At 32.5% G+C, this 25,603-nt stretch overlaps 1 protein-coding gene across 2 annotated transcripts in view; it reads right to left on the bottom strand.

The window, feature by feature from the left end:
- Msr-110 (DUF3736 domain-containing protein Msr-110) overlaps positions 1 to 25,603 on the bottom strand; it is a 127,011-nt gene that overhangs the window by 48,252 nt on the left and 53,156 nt on the right. For both annotated transcript variants that reach the window (XM_085959901.1, XM_085959903.1), the window contains exons 3-6: positions 22,843 to 22,965; positions 6,645 to 6,847; positions 4,668 to 4,838; positions 2,701 to 2,836 (exon numbers count right to left, since the gene is read on the bottom strand). In XM_085959901.1, coding sequence (XP_085816027.1) covers positions 2,701 to 2,836; positions 4,668 to 4,838; positions 6,645 to 6,847; positions 22,843 to 22,965 — 633 coding nt within the window. The remainder of the gene's footprint in view (positions 1 to 2,700; positions 2,837 to 4,667; positions 4,839 to 6,644; positions 6,848 to 22,842; positions 22,966 to 25,603) is intronic.

The following is a 25,603-nucleotide window of genomic DNA, read 5'->3' as shown; positions in this document are numbered from 1 at the left end:
CTTCTAGCACTAACTATATTCCAAAACCTAGAAACAGTGGACGAGTTTGAATATCTTGGATTGACCATTAGTGGAAAAGGCGGATATAAAGTAGAGATAAGAAGGTGTACAGAAATTACGAAAAATGCGATGACTATAATTATGGAAGAATCGGGGAATTTAATTACCACGAAAATTTTGCTTGTGTAAACATTCTCCATATTTTTGTACGATGTCTAGTCATGGATCCTGAGGGTAGGGGAGCAGAAGGCAATTGATGCTTTCGAAATGTGGTAGTGACACCGAATACTTCGTATTTTTCGGACAGAGCACAGGACGAACAGGTCAATCATCCAGAGAATGCAGATATAGGAACGGCTCTCGACAGTCGACAATATGTCTGAAACCCATTCTGCAGTTTTTTACATATTGTTCGACGCGGACCGGATAACCTAGAAAAACTGGTTATTTTGGGTGGTCTCCAGAGAAGGCAAAGCAGAAGAAAAGTGTCGGCGTGCTGGAGCCACCAACTGCAGGAGCTGACTTCTGTAGCATTCACTCCGCCCTGAGAAAACAGATGATCGGGAGGGGTGGAAAGTCGTTTAAAATATGAAAAAAAAACTCTAAGGTGGTCACGATCTATGAGGGAACGACCAAGAAGAAAATACATAGTCTGGGTTTTGGTTGATCGTTTGATAAGATAAAAATGTCGTATTTACATTAGCTCATTATACTTCAAAAGTTAATAAATACATGAATTCAACAAACAAGCACGATCGTCTTATCACAAAATAATCACAGCGGTACGTCACATACAAACTGTTATGGCCTAATTAATATGATTCAATATTTTCTTAAAGACTATACTTGACTAAATTCCTTTTACTTCTCATTTGGACCCTTTTTTCGTTTTACAGCAATCTCAGGCTCATCCAATATGTAGTCCGCCACACTCATTCAGAGAAGATGTAATACAACACGTTTTGGTAATATGTATTACCTATGTAAAAGGTCCTCTTTTTAAGTCATATGTACAAGCACAATTAAATCTATAGATAACAATTGAAATACATTCTTTTAAAGTGTTTGTGCTATAATACTAAATAATATGACGTACCTATGTATGATAATATGAATACGTGTATTTATTAAGGCGCTAAGTACCAACATAATAAAAACTGACATTTTTATAGAAAAATGTTCTACATACCATCACCAATGATGTCAACTATGGTCTTAGTGCCTCAAGCAAGTCAAAAAAATACAGCAAACTATTTAAATCTGGTGATGTTGCAAGTCCGTTGGCGCGTTTTATTTATAATGGCGTAAGTACCAGTGCAGTGGTCAACTGCATTCAATACGAAATGGCTGACGACGATGTGTTGACACTCGCGAGTTCTTAATTCCTAAAATTATGGAAGCTGCCGAGATTACTTCACACTGTGAAAACACATTTTTCAAAGGATCTGCTTCATGCAATTTTACTGCAATGACTCAGTATTTTGTAACTACAGGCAATACTACTTTTGGTACTTAGAGCCTTAATTAATACACGTATTCATATGTATTCTGCATTAAATTTAAAGTAGAATGCTATGCTACTGACGACATCTAGTGACGAAATTGTGAAACAAACTGTTTGAAACTGTGTGCAAAAAAACTGCAAACAATAAAAAAACGTCACCACGCGGATAATCGTTTAGATCTAAATAAAAGTACCTAGTACAAATTTAATACATTAATATTTTTTAGAAATATCGATATTATACACTCACGCATGAACGCAATTATTTGTAAAACCTCAGAAACATACAAATTATAAAAATATTTTTTAAAAACATTGATACCAAGAGGGACCACGTCAAAATTTACTAACCGTGTGGCCGAGGTGTTATCGTCTACTATTTTTTTGTGATTTTGAATCAAGGTAATTTCTCAAAAGACATTTCTAAGCTAAAAATCAATATAAGCAGATGATAATTAAATATAATTGATATTTTGACTGCCATATAGATATTATGTGGACTTCTGATCGCAAAATGTCGAGTTGAAATCGTAAGTAGTATTCAGCACCATAACAAACATACTCATAATGAAAATCAATAAAACCAGACGTTAATTATAGGAAATTTATTTTTTCTGACTCAATATTTAAAAAAGTATGCTTGTTCATTTCAGATGTAATGCTGTATACAAATATGTACCCATTGAGTTGTCCTAGCTATGCCACTAGGGCTTATATTAGGAAAAAAATGAAAACTATTTGTTTCTAATAAATATTCCAACTTGTGTATGTTAATGTTGTATATAGTTCAATGAATGAAATAATATCGCAATCAAAAATTATTTTTCTTTATAATGATGCATATTGTGTCACTAGATGTCCATAATAGTACTACACTAAGTACTACATATTGCATACCTACATTGAGTTGTACTTTAATACTTATATCCATATCGAGCCCACGTAGTCTTTGGTACTGGCTAATATACATAAAGTAGATGGAGGTATGCCGTTTATATTAAGTACTATATCCCAATATAAATGTATATTATATTCTAGAATATAACTCATAATGCTAACATTAAATGAACCTCTTGACATGGTAAACTTTATCAATTACACAGATAATGTTCTATTGATTATTTCGCCTTCAAACACTAAAAATAATAAATATTCGGTTTCAAAACTTTGTGATAATATAAAGTTTTAACTGTTACCTGCATGTGTTGGGCTGGCATCGGAGGGCGCTGATGGAACTGTGGTGGAGGAATTGGGAAGTGTAGAGGCATTCTCATTGGTCCTGGAAGTGGTACGGGGAATCCTCCGAGGATTTCGGCTCCATCGGGAATTTGTCTGGAAGAAAATAAGTAAAATAAATAAAACGTTACTTCTACAATATTATATTTATACACCAAAAATAAGCAACACTCGTTCGTGGATCGTGGTATTTAACAGAATAGATTTTTTCTAAAAAATAGTAAAAACTAAAATTTACATTTATTACTAATGTTTGTATTTACTATAATATTACATAAAATCAATGCCTACATACTATGCACCTAGCGTAATGATTATTTTTCCGCAATCAGTTTCTAAATAAATCTCACAACGCCATCTATACTCAAGAAAGGAAAATTATTTGTAGAGACCTCTCTTGAAATGATTCGTTACTAAGTAGGTAAAGACCAGGTGATTTCATTTGGTTTTTAAATTATAGTCAATAGTGCATGATATTATTAATATTACTACAAATAATTGTATTCGTATATATTTTTAATCTTTTTTTTTAATATTGAATGAATGCGATAAATACATTTCATTTTCTTTCCATTTGCATTAAAATTTATGGATTTTCTTTTTTCTCAATATTTTAAACAAATGTACACTCAAACTCTAAAATGCTACCAAATTCATTGTGAATATTTAACTGCAATGTAAATTTTTTCTTGATAAATTAGTATTATCCACAATTTAAAGATGTTTAAATATTAATACATACTGTCGATCGAGGGTACTTGATGCAAATTAAATTTAAATTCTAATTGAATCATTGTTCATTTAGATACATTTGCTGTATGATTACTGTAAGATTTCGAAAGGCGAAACCCTTGTCGCAAAAAATCAACCCAAATGGAATAGTTCAAAACTTAAATCAATTATATTTCAAATTCTATCAAGTACCCTCATGTATTTATTAATTTTACAAATATTATAATGTGTCATATGTTTTAGTTATAATTTTAACATTTGCACTTTGCTTTTAAACATATTTTAGTTATGCCATATGTAATGTTAGGTGTCAAATGGTGGATTGCGTTGAGAGAAAGATCCTGAGGCGGATATACGGACCCATGAATGATGGTGGAGAGTGGAGAATTACGTACAACACGGAACTATACCGCTTATACCAAGATTCAAAACTCTCTACCTTCATAAAACTCCAGAGGCTGAACTGGGCAGGTCACGTCCAGCACATGCCTGAGTCACGGATACCGAAGAAGATCCTCGAAGGAAACCCAGAGGGGGAAAGGCCAGTGGGAAAGCCACGCACACGATGGGGTGACAACATTACAAAAGATGCCAACCAGCTGCTAAAAATCATGAACTGGAAAAGACATGCGGAGGACGGCTGGAGAGCGGCGGTGGAGGAGGTCAGGGCTCGACTTGAGCTGTAGCGCTATCGAAGAAGAAGAATGCTAGGTGTCAGCTGGCATGCTGGCAACATTCCACATTAGAATTTAAAGACGTTTGTTTAAAGCAGACCATGTCAATAAAAATATTGACAGCTACTAAATACAAACTTGTACTGATCAGGTTTTTTGACGTTCACAATCGAATGGGAATGGGAAAGGATAGGGAAGTTCTGTGCAGTATCAAAATCTTAAAACTACAGTAGGTACCTCGTCCACATTATGGGAGGACAAACGTACAGCATTCCCCAAATTGCCATCCAAGGAAATATTAACGGTAAGCGTAGCAAAGGATGATGCCGCATTTCAAAGCTTCAGAATCTACGTTATTGATATGAGTATAGCTCCACTGAACTGTTTCCAGAAGACGATAATAAAGCGAAGATTGTTTTTATGGTGCCTGATTTCTGTTAGAGGATGGCATGTTAAAAAGAAGAAAAACATTAAATAATAAAGTGTTATCCATATAAATAATTAATAGTAGGTATGTTTACCTGTCGTTGTCATCTCCGCTTTCACAGAAGATGGCCATGCGCTCTCCGGTGACTCTCTCCAGACGAGGATCTGTGGTGAGGTTCAGTCCGAATGGAAGCTTGATGTTGCGGGGCTGGTGGTCAACCAACTCTTCGGCACGACGTTTCTCTACAACGCAGTTCATGCGAGATCTATGCAAAACAAAAAAAAATCATTTTAAGCGGTTTAACTAGGTAAATACTAAAATATAGTGTGTTATACGATCTTCTTCCTTTAAAACACTTGATAGTGGTGCCATAACGTTTTTAATATGGCAATGGTACTCTAATACGTAAATGGATTGGTAACAATAATAAATATATACATACATTTTAAGTAAGTAAAAAAGCCAGCCTAATAAATTATTATCGCGTCACGTGAGCACATATTATTGTGATCTCGCAGTAAGCTCGCTCCACGGGAAAAATGTGTGTAATTTCGATCTACTTGATATTTAAATATATCAGAATCAAAACTTAATCCGCCTTATACGTATCACACCTCATCACCAACCTCAAATGTGATTTTTTTTTGTATTTTCCACTCACCTCTTACGTATATATGATTTTAGTGGTTTGAAAGGGAGCTACAAATGACAGACAATTGATATAATATTTTGTAGGTTTTCAGTTTCTATTATTTCATTTTCTGGCGATTCTAGCATATGAACTCACATGACGTGATGGTAAGTGAGATTCAAAAACTACGAGTAACGAAACGTGGTATGGAAAATTGAAACGCGGAAAGGCCACATAATAAACCAATGAATAAGGAGACAGAGAACAGTAGGTACGCGATGTGATATGAGGTCGCCAATTTGATGAAACTGCAATCGGCAAATGGACAATCGCTGGACAAATTCAATGGTCAAAAAAATGCACTAAACGACTACAGAGCTTTCTTAAAACCGTTAAATCGCCAAACTCATCAAGTTTCGGCGGATGACAACATCCATCAGTGGATCGATCTCAGCTGATGATGATTTAAGGGGGGACATGCTCGGCGTAGGTCAAAATTGAGTTTTTATTGTATTTTCAAACCATGATACTGGAAAAATTCGGTTAGGTACATGTTCAAACACGCGCGTTAACATAATTTTACTCCCTACTTTAATTATAGTTTGTGAATTTATGGCTATGTCCGTATGTTGTAGCTTAACCACTGGGGAATTCCAAAAGAAATGGCGTATTTAAAAAAAAACACTACCTTATTCTTAGGTCAAAAGCCTTAGGCCGATTTTTTGAATAATAAAATGCCTAATTCTTGTCAAATTTGGGATCACAGAGATTATCAATATAATTTGTTATCGTAAATATTTTACTAAAATTATCTCATCATAAATTATATTAATGGTTTTATAAATGCGTTTAAAAATTAATAAACCTAAAAAATCTTAACACCACTGCACATTCATGTACCGAAATATGACTATATTCTAAAACATTAGAGCGAGAGGTTTAAAAGAATACTATTTTATGTAACAAAAATACTTTATGCAGCCATCAAATGTTTGAAATAAATATAAAGGATAATAAGGCTTCAAAATTATATAAATAGATTATCTACAACGTTTAAGGAGTGTCCAGTATCATGGTTTGAAAATACAATAAAAACTCAATTTTGACCTACGCCGAGCATGTGGGCCGTTAAGGAAATACTTAGTTATATTTTTTTATAAATTTTTAACGATAAAACAAAACTGAAGAGGTAGGTACTAAAAAATAAAAACAACTTAATGTACGTTTTCGCTTGGGTATTTTCATTTCCTCTCAATTAAAAATAAATAAATGCATTTAATTAAACAAGAATTTCTTGTTTTAAATCTTCGTTTGCAAATTTATCTGTCGCCAATAAAAGTCTTTATATCTTTTAACAATCAACAACAAGCAATCCGAAAACAATTATTAATTATCTATATTATATTAGTAGATGTTTTCAAAAATGAGGATAATAATCACCTTTGGTTTTTCTCAATGAGTGCTCCAGCCAACTCATCGAAGTCTAGCTGCAGGGGGAGTGTAATTCTGATTGGCTCCCTTCCAACTTCAGCTGAGTTTGATTCTGAAGAGTCAGAGCTGTCAGAGGAATCAGCAGAGTCGGAGGTGTCTGATGAATCAGGTGACTCGTCCTGGGATGACTGCTCGGGTTTTTCATCGATACTCTGAAAAAAGATTAATTAACTCGGTCAGTTAAGCAAAATAACGTTAACTTTTTATTATAAATCTTCAGTTTTTGTTCAAAGAATTTGACTAGTATTCTTAAAATAATGTTAATTAATTTTATTTTTGAAACATTTCAGTACAACGAACTACTCAAGGTGGATAAAAGTAGACGTGGTGGATGAGATGGATTGATTTAATTTCGAGTCGGTACGTTACGTAAATTGCTCGATTTTAATGTAAATTCAAGTAATTGCAAAACAAAAATCGGCAGTTGACACTTTAATTTTGTACATAATACATTCGATGCATCAGAGACAATATACACACATAATAAGTATACTAATAATATATCACGAATATTATAATATTATGTACCTAACTGATGAATGACTGTGAGTATTCGGAGAACCAATTAGAGTAGACAATATGTCGATCGCGGGATAGATTTTGGTCAATTGCAAAAAAAAAAAAAAATTTCAAAGCGATTGACAATTAATAAGGATTTTAATATAAACCATGAGGAAGTTTGCATGACCTCACTTGATTCGTATTGCGTCACTCGCGACCTGCCACAGGAGTGAGAGAAATATAAGTATTAAAATGAGGCATAATTAATTTACCATTATCGTGATGCAGTAAGCTTTTTTCGCAGTAGGAAAATAATTTGACGATGAGTGATCAATGAATTCCCAAAAGAAAACCAAAACTTATCATTTTCACGATGAATGAGAAAGTATTGATTGTGAAAGATTAGTGTTTTTGTTTAATTTGTAACGCTTCAGTATGATCTTTCAAAAAAATACGTTTGATCATGTTGAAAAATTACAAAGAAAGAGTACGGCATATCACTGATAATTTTGATACGGAATAATAGATCACCGCCTACTTGAAGGTTGGATATGCCTGATATAAAAGAACAGTACTCACAATTCGTCACCATAGTATGTAAGGGTTGTTTCTTTTGTTTTTCTATCTGTTCCAGCTGATTGCCATAAATAATATTATTTGGCTGTATATTTTCACAATCTCAGGAAAAGTTCAATTTCAGACAATGAAAAAACGTGAAACTGAATGACAAACAGCATCAGAATCAAAATAAAACAAATCGTTCAAGTTATTTTAAAACCGTCGAAGAGAGATTATGGTGTTACAAGACAAATGTTTTGTTTTTTTTTTTGTTGTAATCGGTTCGGTTCAGTGAATTCCCGTTCGTTTAAAACGTACGTTAACGGGATTGGGCTCCGGCGCGATAAACGCAAACGATATCAAAATGGTTTCTTTTGTATCACAAACAACAATGCGAAACACTATTGCCATTACCATTTATTTATGTCAAAACAAATAGTGTAGCTTTCATTCATTTAATGTGGAGGTTTTTTTAAAGTATCAAACACATGCCACAGAAAAGTCAATTTCCATAATCTTCAACACCGTCACCGTTGTTAGTACAATTGCGTACGGATTTCTTATCATCATTTTGAACTACTCCATCTTTACTTCCACTAATTCAAGCATTCCTAACTTCAAGTAGTTTAAGGTTTACTATCTAGTATCAAAACTGGCAGTGGTAAACCACACTCTCCCATTCTCATTTTTTCAATTTAAACAAACGTATTATATTTGACTGAGGTCACTTGGGCATTACAAATTAAACAAAAATACATATTTTCACTGTCAATACTTAATTTCACGAACAACTACTTAATTTCCAATTCGTCGTAGCAATTATAATTGTTGGTCTTCTTTTGGGAATTCGTTGCACGCATCGTCAAATTCTTGCAGTGGCGCGTTGAGTGACGTAGAGGCCCGACGCAATGACTGATTTTTAGGCCCCCTACGATAAAAAATGAATAAGCAAATTATAATTTTCCCTAAATGAAAACGGGTTTTTTTTATTATCCAGCCAAATTTTTATTATGAGCCAGCGAAATTTATTCTATGTTGGAGGCCCGTTTTAAATCTTATGGCGAATTCGTTGCGTCATTTGCGTTATATAAAATCCACCACTGAATTCTTCCATTATTGTACAAACAGCTTACTGCACAACGATGTGGATAAACTAGGCCTCAGTTTCAAGTACAAAATAAAATAAAAATATGTATGGCCAATGCTTCCTCTTCAAAATCTTAATTAAACCATATTATATTATGACTGAACTTATGTATACACTTTTTACAAATTATTTATTTTTGGTGTGATCCACCAAATTCTATGCCGCGATCGACACGATCGACCAATGTTCTCCATAAACTCACATAGCTCATGATATATTTGTACACGTAAATGGCGTCATAGAATATAATAATATGTATGTGTCTTTGATGTTTCTAAAGCATTATAAATACCAAATTTAAGTGTCAACCGGCAATTTCTGTCATGTTATTGCTACGGCTCCGTGAGAATCGAGCGATTTACGTGGTTGGCCGACTCGTAGTCCATCTCATCCCTCTCGTCCACTTTAAGTATCCACTTTCACAATTAGTTCAATACACATTTGTCATGGCCTCAGTAACAAGTAGTGGTTTGAGGATGTTATTAAACATGCATAGTAACACTTCAGCCGGATACACTCTACCGGTGAAATTACTATACTCCGTGTAAAAATATTTTTCTTCTGTAAAACGAACTACACAGACAAAAATGACATCTTAAGTGCATTATTGAACATGATAAGAGAAAGTCATGAAACTAGTAAAGTAATAAATTATGCTTACAAAAACTTTCATTCAGCCGTTTTAGGATTAATAAAAAGTAATATTTAATACATTTCAGTGTCGACTATTGAAAGTTACTTTTAATAAATCATTTTCAAAGTTTGGCCGTGTTCGCCAAAAATATTTTTAATTATTACTTGTTATTCACAGAGTGTAGCACCGAACTCTGTTGCCTGATTTGGTCTCATTATGCCATGCAAACAGCGTAGTTCATACATTTGCATACATTATTCCATTCCAGTAAGTAAAAACAAGATTATTTTTAAGTATGACTGTAGTCTTGTTGTTGCTTACATAAATTAGACAGTTTTGCAACACATATGTTTGTTTGTTATTTTAAGATTCCGTGTCTATTTTAATGATACTGTTCAATATGCCTAAGAGAATTTATCTATGTTTCTATGAAAACATGAATCATTCAAGCATTATTAACGTTTTATAAATGATCACGAAAATCTTGCCCGCTACTTTATTGTACATGTTTCGTTGGGATAGAAAATTCTAAATTAAGTTGTCATATATTGATTCTTCTACACCCAATCCATTATATAAAATAAAGTTTTGTTAAATTAATAGTTTCAAATTTTAGAAATATGACACTGAAATTTTATCTAATTACGACTAAAATTCCATAACACATAGATAATTTCTCGTACTGGACAATATCTGTGATGTACCTAGGTGAAAAACGAGTCTTAATAAAAGTTACATAGTGAATACAAACTTTCACCCATTCTTATGTAAGGGTATAGGTTTGTAATGTCTAAAAAATGTAATTCACCAAACTACCCAAGAGACTCCTCCTCAATAGCGCCCCCCTGGGCCCCTCAGATGATGGTTACTTAAACCCTGATAGCCAACATTATTAAACATGGAACATGCTTTGCCTACTGATTCTCTGAATGCTGGTTGTCAAAATTCGAAAGAAAATTTATTTGTGAAAGTAACCGAATCCAAAGGTTTCAAACAATTTTACTTTTCTTAAAATTATATAATTACAATAATAAAACTAAAGAAGTAATAATAACAGACGAATAATACGTCGCACAGAATGTAGGCTACTGAACGTCAAATGAAAATAATCGGCGAGGGGCGCGGGCAGTGGGTGGGCTGCGCGTATATACTTATTCTACGTCTATTTTTCGTAACGCTTTTGCGTCGGAGATTATGAGTAAAACATGTTCCATGTTTTAAAAAAAATACGAATTGGGAGACTTGACTGAAATTGTTGAACTGTGTATAAAGAGATACGGTATCCTTGGGGCTAACAGTTAAAAAAAACTATAAAACCATCGAGAACGGTTTATATTTTAAAGATAAAGACAGACAATATTTTTTTTTAATTAATCGTCAATGTAAATTTTCCATAATTAAAATCATGTGATTCGCCCCAGTGAGGGATGATGTCTGACTGCCTTCATTTACTATTCCCGACACACGACATTTCCTGATTGATTTCTCAGAATATGGGACCAATATAAAGTTACTGACCCCACCAAATTTCCGGTCTCAATCGAGCATATCATGGGACTCTACGTTTGAGTGTGTCATTTTTTATGACTGGCAATGTCTCAGGAACAGTTGCTGAAGACTAAGGTCGCGATGCACTCAACTGTGCTTTGACCAAATTTACATAATTTCAAGTTAAGGGTACCCATAGGAGAGAGGAGCACGTGGGACCGGGTAAAATATTTGTTACACACAACAAATATTTAAATGAAACGTAATATTTCTATTGGTCTGCCTTACAGCCAACTCTCTGATATAAACCGTTGAAGTTAGTTTCGGCCTAATCACCAACGGAGGGTCAATTTAGAAGATGTTAATACTTATAATATAAAATAAGTAATTAGAAATATTGCGTGTTTTGCAGCCTAATACAGAATAGGAACTGGACACCATTAAAAACTTAATTTCACAAGAAGTTTTACCGTAGACGTGACGATGTATGTATGCATTTCCGCAGATAAGTTACCCACTGCAGCAACATATTGCATATTATTATTACATGGTATTGCAGTATTCATCTCGCATTTTCACATTATGAATATGGTTAGTAACCCGCGCTCATTCACGCTGCATCTTGAACGATATATCGATATCCGGTTTGGAACCACAACATTCACTTCCGGCTAGTGAAACAACAACAGTTGTTTCCGTTGAAAAATCGATCGTCCATTCTTGATACGAGATAAATGCTCTATTCACCGCTTTCTGTGCCAAGTGCCTCACAAAACAATATACTTTATCTCATATGCAATCGTTTAAGATATTAATTACCGCGATCAAGTGTTTTCAATAGCAATAAAAGACACAACATCGTGAAAAAAATCAAATATAAATTTCCGTTTACAATTACCATATACATTATATTTGTTTTAAATTATCTGTAACGCATGAGAGAAACCATATGAAAATGTATAAGAGAGACCGAGACAGTGATAAAACATATTAAACATTCAAACATAATCGTAAAATCTAAATTTAAAAATTCACAGGTATCGTTTAATTTAATCGGGTCGTGAAAGAAAACGAATGATACTCTCTAATAATTTGACAGCTGATGCTTACTGTGCGGTAATAACATATCGAGAAATTAGTGTGGTAACCAAAAATAATTATAATTGGAATAAGATGCTGTACCCTACTGTAACCCTGGGCTACATAAACAATCAATCAAAAAATATAAACATTATGGATGAGGAAGAACTCTAGCTAAAATAAGCTAAGCGTCACCGCTGGACAAATTAACAAGTTCAGCAATGGCGAGTTCGGCAAAGTAAGGAGACTCTGCAAAGACTCCGTCATGCCGATGGAGCAGCTCACAGACTAATAATTGAGTCAGAAAGAAAGACAAAAGAAGACAGTAAAACAGAGCATATTATTCGTAAACGCATGAGAGAAGGAGAATACGTATGAGAATTGTAACAGGTGGTACCGCCGCCTGGGAATATTTGCTATTTAATTATTACATAAGCAAATAAAAAGGATACTTTCTTATATCGACAGTTTTTCAAACAAAGATCGCTTTTACAATCTTTATAAAAAGAGTTACTTAAAATAAAATCACTTTTAAATGTAAGTAATAGCATCACCCCATTTTCAATAACCTAGTTAGTACCCTGCTATTTTCGACGGAATGTGAAACATTTGAGATAGGGTAGCTAATGGTTATTGTAAAGTATTCGCAATAATTACATCGGTAGTTGAATGGATAATAGCACTCACCGGACAGTGAAAGATGCGGAAAACCATTAAAACATTTTTTTCGACCATGTCCGATCCTAACAAGATCGTATGGGCCTCCACAGAGTAGAGGTTAAAATATTATAAAAAATAATATTATTGTGATGGTTTATCGTTGAGTCACTAATTATTAACGTAGCATGGCTAAAAGGGGCCTCTTAAACGAGTCTGATCATGGATATGAATACCTGTTCATGCAAATTTCATTCCTTCTGTAACATAAATGCCCTCGAAAAAATTAAATTAGTTACTTAAGGTATTAAAACCTACATCAATCTATATGAAAATGAAAAATTTCCTGCAATAGAAAAACTGCTAAGAACTCAAGTATCAACATTTCAATGGAAACCTATAAAATATACACATTTGATAAACAATTTGATCTTTTCAGTTCAATAACTTAATTTAATTTATTGTTTTTATTGCTTTTATATTATAAATAAATGAATTTGTATAAATTTTACCGGCGAATAAATTCTACATTTTTTTTCGTCGTTATAATTTACGTGTAGTAGGTACTAAAATATTAATTTAGCTTATTTTTTATTAGGGTATTTTTTTCTGCATTATAACGGCACCACCGATGTTTCTACGGTCAGTTTGTCGTGGTGTGCAGTTTCCGTGCTTTACTCAATTGGACGTGGGATATAAAAACAAACCAAAACCTAACATAACCTAGAAATAAAAACCCACTTAGCTTTTAAAATGGAAAAAAATCAGCAGCGCCGTTATAAGGCAGAGTACCTGTATTTGTGTTTGTTTAGGATACAGATACAGTGATTTCTATTTAGAAATATAGATGGAACATCGTGCACACACGAATTGCATTAAATTCCAGATATGTATTATAATCATAGCTACACTACAATCACGATTGTAACACGGACAAATTTCTATGCTCACGTTTCCTCATACAACTGGGGCATATTCAATAGAGTTCGACAACAGCGATTATACTAGTTACATTGAAAGCTAAATATTTAAAGAAATCAAATAGATGAATATGTTAATATGATTACATATTAAGCGTGGAGAATATCATAATACATAGAGTGAACATATTGTAATGCAATAAATTGAACTAAAAAGTTAAATTAAAAAAATGCCAATTGATAACCACTTTATTTCATCAGTAAAACTTTAATTTGCACTGCACTACTAATAATTATCAAGTCAATTTATAACATTTTCACGTCAACAGCAACGCGGGCACACTAAATCACTGCATTTTTCCATACTTTTGACATCATGACGATTTATCTAGTTTACAATATGTATTTATATAAGTTATAATTACAGTTATTGTTTTTTATAGGCATATTATGCATGTTTACAATAAGCCTCTTAGATACTTATCTTGGGGACTTACGCTTCCGTGTATGGTTCTGCATCGTGCTCTTAACGTAAACACTCATAAACAAACCATTAATTTGTAAATATGTTGGTAGGTAGTACGTTTATATAGATCTAATTCGTACTGACGACGAATAAAACTCCGATAGTTTTAAAACACAACAATGCAAGCATAGGTATATAGCATTGGTTCCGTTATGACAGATTTACTTTACTTAGGGTGGGCAAAATGAAATCTAGTCGTAACCAACCGTAATCTGACCTAACCTAGTCTTGTATAATATATAATCCTTGTCGATATTTTGATCGGGACAGTTTTACTAATTGCTGATGATGGAGGGGTAAGGGATAAAATATGTTTCATCGTCAACACCGAGTGAAGAAGATGGCAGAAGAATAATGATGATTGAGGTGCATCTTTTATATTGTATTGCAGGTGCGCGCCCGTTCAGTGTTCATTATTTTATTGCCGGTGTGACAACATAATCATCAAAAGCAGAGGCGTCCGTTATTCGGATAATTAGAAACTGAAATTCAAAATTTAAAACACAGCTAATTCGTTCTAAGCCCTCGCAAGATATAAATATACAATGTGATTTAGAATGCAGAAACAAGCAGTGGTAAAGTGTCTAAGAGGGAAAAAAACTACCATATTCACTCCTAATCCATTGGTTCCTTACTCCCGATCAAACACCATTCGAATTCGAATCCGCACTGACAGTATCAGAGATGAAACCTTTTCTATATCTCCATCATCACGCAAATATAGACATATTTATAGTCATTTTAATCATATCAAAGAACCTAAATGGTATATAGCAACATTTAACACATCTAACTCGTTTGTATTAATTTATATTGACATGAACAGATGCTAATTACGTTAGCATTTAATTTTTAGAATTCTATTAACATTATGCTAGCTTTGACTCACATTGTATTCAGTACATATGTACCAAATAAAAATAATCCAATATATTTAAAAGACTTAACTATTATTGTAGTGTTACATCAGGACTAAATGAGAATTGAAATTGATATAGGTTTCTGACATATATTGTAAGTTATAAATACCTATTTTACTTTTTGTACTTGCGTAAAACTGAATTCGTTGTTAATATGATTGATATTTAATTACGTTAAATCTAGCACAATAGTAATATAACTAATATACCTATGGTCGCATCTTTGGTATTTCTCGATGCCTAATGCAGCAATATACTTTCGGATGCGGGGGCAAACATATTAATATTATGCGTTACATTATACATTATTTATTATTTACATTACAGGATGACGATTAGCATTAAATATGTATATATTTCCTTAAAATACAAAACCATGTTTATACGAACAATGATACTTTGATAAATTATCTTTTCTATTCAACGAATAATTCACAAGACTTAAGATCAATGTAACATTCTTTTATTGATAATTTGAAAACACTATTACAGAAATATTTATTAGCAAGCGCAAGTACGTTATAACTAAAATACTGATTAGTAATTTTATTTAAAATACAAAAGCCGATCGCCAAAAAGTAACGCAATTTATAAAGGACTTCTGAGAGTATTGTGAAAACTACTATATAATTTGTCGCAATTAGATAGGACATGTATAGCCTAGTGGTCTGGAACATGGGCGCAAGTTCGAATCTTGCTGGGTATTCATATTGTAAAAACTACTAGATAATTTGTCGCAATTAGATAGGACATGTATAGCCTAGTGGTCTGGCACATGGTTGCAGGCTCGAATCTTGCTCGGAGTAGTATTTTTTTAAAGATGTTTTCTAGTGGTTATATATTTCTCATATTATTACAGAACTATTAAATTATGTTCAATAATACTTTGATAACAAGAAGATTTTGAGTGATGTGAAGATGGATATATTATATGGTGATGAACATGGTAAAGATTAATACTTAATATTTTTGATGAACACCACTGAACTCAAGATGAGCTAATAATATGGCGATGAGTTATAATTTATTTACAACAAACCGTTTCTATCATAGATTGGTACTAGCCACGATTATTTTGTTCCGTGACATGCGATGTCATTATTAATCCGCGACCAAGTCTCATAATGGATGACAATCAAATACCACACATTTTTTTAATAACCAATTACCTCCACAATAATTAGTTTTAACTACTCATTCTCAAGAATCGATTTCATGCTACATGGCATCCATTTTATTTTATTATCATAGACATTTTGCTCAAAATGGCGAGTCTGTGCACACTATCCATTCAACCTTCAATTATCACCATTACAACTTAAATTGTTATTACGAGTATTATACTGAAAATTATGTAAATATATTTATAATCTCATTTCCATGGTTTCCACCTATTATAGTAAATATTATTTATATGGGTCAGTGTGCAGGTGTTGTTCCTTTGTCCAGTTTTGAAAGTGGAAATCGAAGTATTATGTTTTCAAATGAGGCAATGTCCATGACTCGGGTCAGGTTAGGCTGCATTCACTTAAAAAGGTTGTGTTTTCAAATTTGTTAGAGCAAAGTTTTGTATAATATATTCCGTTTTTCATCTTTCGTGAAAGTCTAATTTGAATTATTCGAATTCATTGAAAATTGAAAGCAGAATAAACAAGAGTGTAAAATAGTTCCGAGATAATAAAGGTTTTAAAAAAATATTTTGTCAGGATTTCTTTGTATTGTAAAACAAAATTTTCTGTATTTTTAATGAAAATTATTTGTTTGCAATGAATTCATGATTATATTATAGAATTCTTGATATTTACAATTATTTCTCATTTAAATCACGAAATAGAATTTTTTTCACTTGATATGGTTTACACCCACGGTGTGACTATATTATGTATTTGGATAAGACAATATAATATCATCAAATACCTTATTTGAGCATACAATATATTTACAGCATAAAAGTATGTATGACGCAAACGCCATTTTGTTAAATTTTAACGTAATTTCGGTAAAAATGGAAAAATTTGTAATATGCATTACCACGTATTGTAGTTTGCACAAAAAAAACTGCTGAAATTTTACGTGAAATCTTTATAGGATTTGAAAGTGTACTAAATCGAAAATGGTTGGGTGCATACATACATGTGTAAATTGGATAATTATAATACTCGTGCATTTTTTAAAGATTCCAACTCACATCAATTCTGTGGAAAATTGAACCGAGGTATTCAGGAAGCTATACGAATACCTAATTGAATTAATTCTTTCGGGGTAGTATTCTCCCATGACAAACAATCAAATTAACCTGGATAATCATGGTGATGGGTATAAGCTCTAATATAGTGAGGTTTAATCCTAAAAATATTTCGTATAATTTCAGCTTTAACAACAGCTACTTACTGAATTTTAAAATGGTTCCTTTCAATTTGAGTGTGAAAAACAAACATGTATTGTAATTTTGTTAGGTTAGGTTAGGTTACATCGGACAGGTATTTTTCACTGAAAATAATGTCGTGACGCTACATTTCATCCTCGAAACAGCAATTATCATCTTCAACTCAAATGTGTACAATTAATTGATTGTTTGAACTCCATCGAATTAAAATATAAGCGAATATATGTAAATGCGCATAATTAACGAAGTATTATCGGAAATGCAAAATACCCATTAATTAATTTATTAAAATAATAAAATTAAACCCAGCAAAATAATCTGCAGAAGTCACATGATCTGATATTATGATACAAATAAACATCGGCATTGAGAATTGAAGCTTAGAGGACCATTCTTGTTATAACAACAGCTGACTGATGACCGTTACCAATGTTTAGGATTGACATTTATATTGACCACTTAATACAAAAATCATTAATTATTGAGACGTCTCCTGCGAAGTGACAGTCATATCAGATTGAGAGATTTTATCGACTACGTCTGCAAACTCAACTATTGTAATAATTAGTAATTTTTATTATTTATTTATGCAATACTGTATATACATACGATTTACGAATTTAAGATTCTCTATTGTAGAAAATACATCATTTTTAATTGTCATTTATCTTAGTTCACTATGAAGTCAATCGCCTTTCAGTTGACGGATTTTTATGTACTTCAAATAAACGTAGTACTAGTACCTAATTCAAAATAATTCACATGAATCATAGACAAATCAATAGCTTAAAAATAAAAGATGTGCGTTTCAGTCCAACTTTTCTAGGTTTTTTTTCTTACATGTACATAGGTTATTTCTGAGGTTTTTTAAAATGATTTTTTTTTTATATTTCATTTTATTTAAACAATGACACTCTTTTTTTTCCATATCTATTTCTAGCTTGCTATGCATATACCATAGTAACAAGTGGTATTAATCACAAACTATTATATCTAAATCTTTACATAATATATTTTAACATAGTTGATATCAAAATCACTTAGCAACTGGGTTCATTGTCCGGGCGCCAACGTTCACGTCTGAATGCTTTCATTTTTCATCATTCGTTTTGATTGAAGTTTCAAGCGTTGTCCGTCAATATGCAATAGAAAGTTTATGAAAAAACAAATCAGTCATGAAGATATTTATTTCATTTCTCATACCAAGTCTCGAGTCAAATTCCAAGTAATTACCGACGTCAAGTAATTATCTTGACTATCTAACTTTTATTTAGTTATACTCTGACTCCGTGCTTGGTGTTACATGCGTTGTATCTACGTAACGGTATCAATCAAAGCTCGTCTGTCAGGAATTAAAATTGAACTTTAGCCAGTGATTATAATGCAATTGTTTGTTTTAAATTAGCTACAGTGAAAAATTACATAACTACTTAGTTAAGAGATAGTGTTTTTTAGCGTGATATTACCCAACACAACAATACATATTTTGTTCGCGCTGCAAATCACAAATTAGTTATAGACAGTTTGACATTTTTTATGTGCATGTGCGAATACAAAACAGTTTGAAAATTACTAACTGGAACATTTATAGCTTATGGGTGAATAGTATTATAAAAAAATTCAATTATTTGGCATTTCACCATAAAGATTTTTATGGTATATTCAATCGTTTTCAACCCGTTGTTCAGCGCTGGGACCGCGGGAAAAAAATTAAATCTCTGTGAAAACAGTTTAATATGAAAATTGGTGCCAAATAATATACGGAAACTCTTCTATTGCTTGAAACGACCATTTTGGTGAATCGAAGTCTATAATTCAATATTTCCTGAACTTACGAGATATTTAAAGATTTTACGCAAATATAAGTCAGATTCGGCATCATTTTTTAGGTCTTCTCATATTCCAATTTCAAAAAAATTTCAGTTTCAACTCAATGACATCTACATACAATATTATTTTTGAATTAGTAATATTAGCTACTTTTGACGCAGCTGACATATCAATTCACTAGAAGCCTTAAAAGGGGGCCTCGAAACAATTCATACCAGGCATACATTTATTAAATTATACAATAATGTATAAATAAATTATTTAAATGTTATTTTAATCAGTCAGTGCGAAGTGCCATTACGCCAGTAAACGCGTCACTGTTAGTTATATTTCTGATAAAATTAATTATAGTACGTCAAATGAAAATTATATCGCAGATACTATAACTATATATAGGTACCACTAACAGCACACGTACTACAGTTTGAGAAACTCTTTTTTTTAATTAGAATCTAATTGAAAAAAGACACTCGCTTCGTACCAATATGAATATGTTGCAAACTGAACCAATTAACAATGACACCGACAGTCTAAACTATACAATGACCAATTGACGCGATCTTCAAACTTTATACATAATCCACAACGGCATACTTATTATATTTGCATTAAAACCGATATACCTACCCACAACTTTACATTCAAACGTCTAAAATCAATGACGTCCACCATTACATCCCGCTATGTCAAGACCCGCATCGTGAATGTAAACCTTTAGTTTTTTTATCATTGCGGAGGTGTTCTAAATTTGAATTCTAGTTTCCATTGTTTTCCATTAAAAAGTAATATTCCACGCACTTGGCAATAACAATCATTTTACTAGTTGGATATCTTGCATGATTTTCTACGCATGGCGCGGACAACGTTTTCCTATAACCCTCATTTAATTTATACGTCTACTCCATGCAATCAAATAATGACCCGCGGGCTGCAAAGTACCCAAAAGTAAGTATTGTAGGATGTTCCATAATATGCTTGTTATCTTAATTTTTAACACGAACAAATAATAAAAATATAGTACCTATTGAACCAGCAGAATATTAATTATTTATTTTATAGATATATCATAATATTCTTATTATTTTAAATCAGACATAACTAAATTTAAAATATGTACTTTAAACAATTGATTTTTATTGAATTTTCTTTCATTAATACTATGACCCAGTGTGGGTCTTCGTCATATCAAGGAAACGTCTCCAACGATGTCTGTCTACCGTAATCTTTCTCAATTGACTTACCTTCATGAACGTTGTATACAGTCTAATCACCCAGCTTAAATGTTCCAACCTAACCTAACCTAACTTGCATTGCACTTGCACTTGCACTTGCACTTACTTGCACTTTGAACTGTATCGATAATCACTTGCTTCATGTCGTGGTCATTGAGTAATATTTTTTATCACCATATTACTGTGTTAATAAAGCCTATTCCATACAAATATACATTTTACCGCAAAAATATAATCATACAATAGTTTTGAAACTTCATTTACTTTCAGGTTTGATTCCTGGTGAGGTCACAATATATTTATGTGATTTTCTCAAAGTCTGAGTATTTGTGATTTTTTACTTAATACATTGGACGCTAAAGACGCACCTAGCGCGTAACGATTAGGTGGGCAATCGATATAATTAGCATGCTATTTGAATGTGGTTATTAAAAAGTAATTATCTAGTCAACAGTCAATGTGTAAAGGCTATTACTAAATACACTACATTGGGCCTCTTTACATGTTGTAGTAAAGAAGAAGAAAAAAGAGAGAAACTCAATACATTTATCCACTTTCAAATACTGCTATAAAATTGAATGTAGTTTGGACAGTCCACATTGTTCTACGACACAACGCATCGCTATTTCCGATAAAAGAGTAAACAAACTTGCGTGTTCCATCCGTGACGAATGATAATTATTTTAAAAGAAATTTGTTATTACGTATTAGGTACATTAAATATTTAACTTTAGAAAAATTGCACTCAGCTTAAAAATATTACGCACCTCTGCATTCGATGTGTTTTATTTTTTAATAATCAACTATAATAGGTATTATCCGAATTTGTAATAATTTACTGCCCGGATATTAAAAAAAATATTGCATACATCTGCTGTACACATTCAAAAGATACGTAAAGTTACGTAAGTAGAGATACGTCTCCATTTAAATGTTACCTTTCACAAAAGATGATTCTCCTTGATTCCATCCATACATACCAACACACGCGGTTCAATCAATGCACTGTTGCATGTACTAACACTAACACTAACTATACGTCTTGTAATATTATTATCACGTGCATATGTATTTGTGTAGATGGTTAGACAGAGGCGGAACAGTCAAATATGTGGACAATTGTATTTAAAATATTTTTCTTCACATATGATATCAATGCATTTTCAAAATTCCTTGGACTGGCCAGGAAACAAATATTGATGTCATCAAATGAATAGGAAAGGACCGAGAAGTTCTGCGTAGTTCAAAACTATAAAACTACAGTACCTCGGCCACTTTATGAGAGGACAAAAGTACAACATTCCCCAATTTTTTATCCAAGAAAATATCAATGGTTAACGTATCAGAAAAGTATGCTGCATTTCGTGACGTAATAACCTCAGTAATTGGTATTAGTGCAGCTCCACTGAACTGTTTCGGATGGCAGGTGATTTATTGAAGATCACCTTGATGGTGGCTGACCATCATTAGGGGATGGCATGAATAAGAAATCGTGAATCTAATCCCAGTCAGTTGTAGGTATATGCGACCACCTGACTCAAATAAGTTTTAATTGCACAAAGTATCTAAATCGATAGTATTTTTGTAAGTGATATTAATTGAAAATATAATTCGAAAAATCCGAAAAAAATCTAAAAAAAAATTGGACAAAGGTGACTCGTCTTTCACTTTCCGGGTGAGTGCTTTCACCTTTAAGCTGTCGTTCCGTTTATGATTCATGTAAATTATTTCTTCCAATTCCACCAATCAGGGAGTGATCTGCTTTGTGATCAATTTAGGTAAATGACATTACTAACTTAATCGTAACATACGTCCGGCTTTTGTCAAATTTTATTATCGATCTTCTTAGTTGACGTTGAAGGTTTGTAGATGTTAGGTTATTCTATTAAAAAAAGGAATCTAACATTCTTAAACTGTATGTAGGTATATTTGGTAAAATATTTCATGTAAATAAAAAAGAAGTTTCTAGAAAAAGAACTAGTTTATCTCTGGCGTACCTAATACAGACACGCAAATTCAGTATAAGAGAACGTCTTCGAGGTGCTATAAAATTTCCTTTGGCTGATACCATTATGTTCTGCATGCACAATTATTATACTTTATCGCTCTACGATGACTATACTTTAATATAGGTACTCTTAAATCTAGGTTCAACACAACTTTCACTTCGAGTGCATCTTTATTAAATGCCAAAGATAACAAAAATCGTACAATCTTTTTCAAATAAAAAAAACAACAGCAAACTTTTATATTATGGATTTCAGTTACCTGTAACTTCTCCTCGTTGTTACTGTTATCCTCCGACTGGAGGGCGTCTGTTTTCGATTTCTTATCAAGCGCCACAGGGACATCTTGCTGCAAAGCTTGCGCATTCAAGGGAAGTGGCTCATCCTGAAAATAACAGAAAATTCATTTCAATTTAATTCTTATTATCGCAAAGCATGCCTGAACATATTCACTAACATTATTATAGTGAATTTTATAAAACTTCTTATTCTATATTATCAATATTACATAAATATGCTAAGGACATTGCAGAACTACCATTCCACAATCTAATAATAAATATTAAGACTACAATAGACCATGAGCCCCAATTACAGTAGTGTAGTACCTATACGGGAAACAATCACAAAAACCCAGGTTTTTATAAAATCACATAAATATATGTTGACCTCATACCGGAGCTCCCGGATGAAAGGCCAGCGCCTTACGCACTGCACGACGACATACGGTATATATTATTTCAACAGACCCCTGCAAGTAAAATGCACCGAACGCTACTGAGATAATATATAATGATTTACCAACTGAACCATTCATAGAGATTATAAATATCACACAACTTTTTAAAATTCTTGGTAACATCTTTATGTGTACTTATTCCACAAAATTTGAATATAAATCCATGACCGTTTTGATCCTTGCGGACATTCTCAATTGGAGGGTGGATTCTATCCTAATAATGTATCATACAACTTAAATTATCTGATAGTCGCAATAATAGGTGGACACAAATACAAATAGTAACAATAATTCAAGATAGTTTACAACGACATAGCAAATAACTTTAAAGCAGTTGTTTTACATGGTGGCCGCACGGCTTAAGCGTTGGACTATGACGCCGTGGGTCCCAGGTTCGAATCCTGGGTCTAGCAAGTACACATATTGTTTTTCAATTTGTGCGTGAGTCAGGGTATGGACCTAATAAGTTGAGCAAGTAGCTGACATCCATTTCTCGTAAAAAACAAAATCTGTTAATACAAACCTCTACTCTGTGGAGGCCCATATGATCGTATTAGGATCGGACATGGTAAAAAAAAAATAGAAAAAAACAGTTCAAATTATCACTACAATTATGCTTTTATGTTTGTTATATCTGACGACCAACTTGGTGGTCATAGTGGAATTAATATTAGAAAGGATTTAAGAGAGTCAACTCCTCCACATCTTATGAAAAAACTAAAACTTTATCTAATGGATTCAAACTCTGTACTATTCCATGTAAGTCGTTCTTTGTGACCCGGGTTTCGCCTTTCGGCATCTTCAGGTGAAACCCGGGTCGCAAAAAACGACTTACATGGAATAGTACAGAGCTTGAATCCATTAGAATTTAAATTCAAATTCCATCAAGTACCTTCGGTCGAAAGTATTAATATTAAAACTTTATCAATACACGCTTAATGCCATAGTCATAATATAGTCATATGACCTTAATTTCTCTTGAGATATGTATATATTATAGATTTTTCTGTATGGTTATGGCATATTTACGATTGGTGTGTCACATTTTTACATTTTAAGATTTAACTTAAGCTTAACTTATCTGGTTTTGATATCTTAATCTTGCTTATCGATCGCATGATCAATGATTTTTCAGAGCTAACATATCTTTGATTTTCTGATTTATTTACCCCCATATACCTAAAGTTTGTTATTTTGAAAAAAAATCTTTATGCTGAATAATGACTAAATATATTTACCTAAACTGAAATCACTGTTCATAATAATGCACCGATCAGGCATCACTAGCACAACAATAACTCATATTTTTTACAACGTTTTTATTAGGTCGTATTCTTGTTTGTCCGGTGGTTGTTTATCCAGTACAAATCTTGCAATTGATTTTTAACTAACTTCCCGACTAGCTAGACATTTGAAACTTTTAGAATATATCAGAACACGATGCCAATGCATTCTTTTAATACTTTTAGCCATCTTTAAGTAGAATTGAATTCATTTTCAGTTAATTCTGTTTTGTAAGAAAAGTTATTTCGGAAGAAATCCGTAAAAAGTAAAACACTATTATTGGTTGCTAGGGATCTGAGGTGCTATGGAAATCAATATGAAATGTCAAAATGACATTTCAGTATTCTATATTTATTCAGTATTTCTATCAAATACAAATTTTTTGATCGTTTAAGCTAGCTAGTCAAGTCAAGTTTATATGATTAAACAGAAAATTTAAAAACGTTGTATATAAAAAGTTCTTTTTATCTTGTAATTATTTAATTTATATCTAAAAGCGTAATGTAACCTATCAATACGTATTCTTTAAATAATGATCATATATCAGCAGTAAGCAACCAGGTAAATAACTTCAATTACATAATCCAAATATCATATCGTGATATATCGTGTATGTAGTCTGCGGTTAACCTTTACAAATAAATCTCACATATTATTATTATACCACGGGTATCGCTATACAACATTTTTGGTATTCATTTTTAAATTGTCATAGCGATCGACCCCTATTTCATAGTTTGTCGACGTAGACACTATAGATTTTTGAGATTACATACTATTTTTTAAACACATTTATTTCTGTAGACACAATACTCGTCAATTTGAGTGAATAAAACAGTGAATTTTCTCCATATGACGTTATCGAAACATTTTGTTGCAATTACCTAAACAAAAAAAACAACGAATCGAGTAATACGCCATGTGAACGACACATAATTTTAAATCAAACTCCTTGGAGTCTGCTGTAAAAATGTTCTTTTTTCTTAATTAAGTTTTATTT

This window comes from Rhyacophila brunnea, unplaced genomic scaffold (genome assembly GCF_057557595.1).
Source record: "Rhyacophila brunnea isolate RB1 unplaced genomic scaffold, BYU_Rbru_1.0 scaffold_9, whole genome shotgun sequence".
Lineage (NCBI taxonomy): Eukaryota > Metazoa > Arthropoda > Insecta > Trichoptera > Rhyacophilidae > Rhyacophila > Rhyacophila brunnea.
Note: the sequence above shows the minus strand (reverse complement) of the source record. Positions and strands in the feature narration are given on the sequence as shown.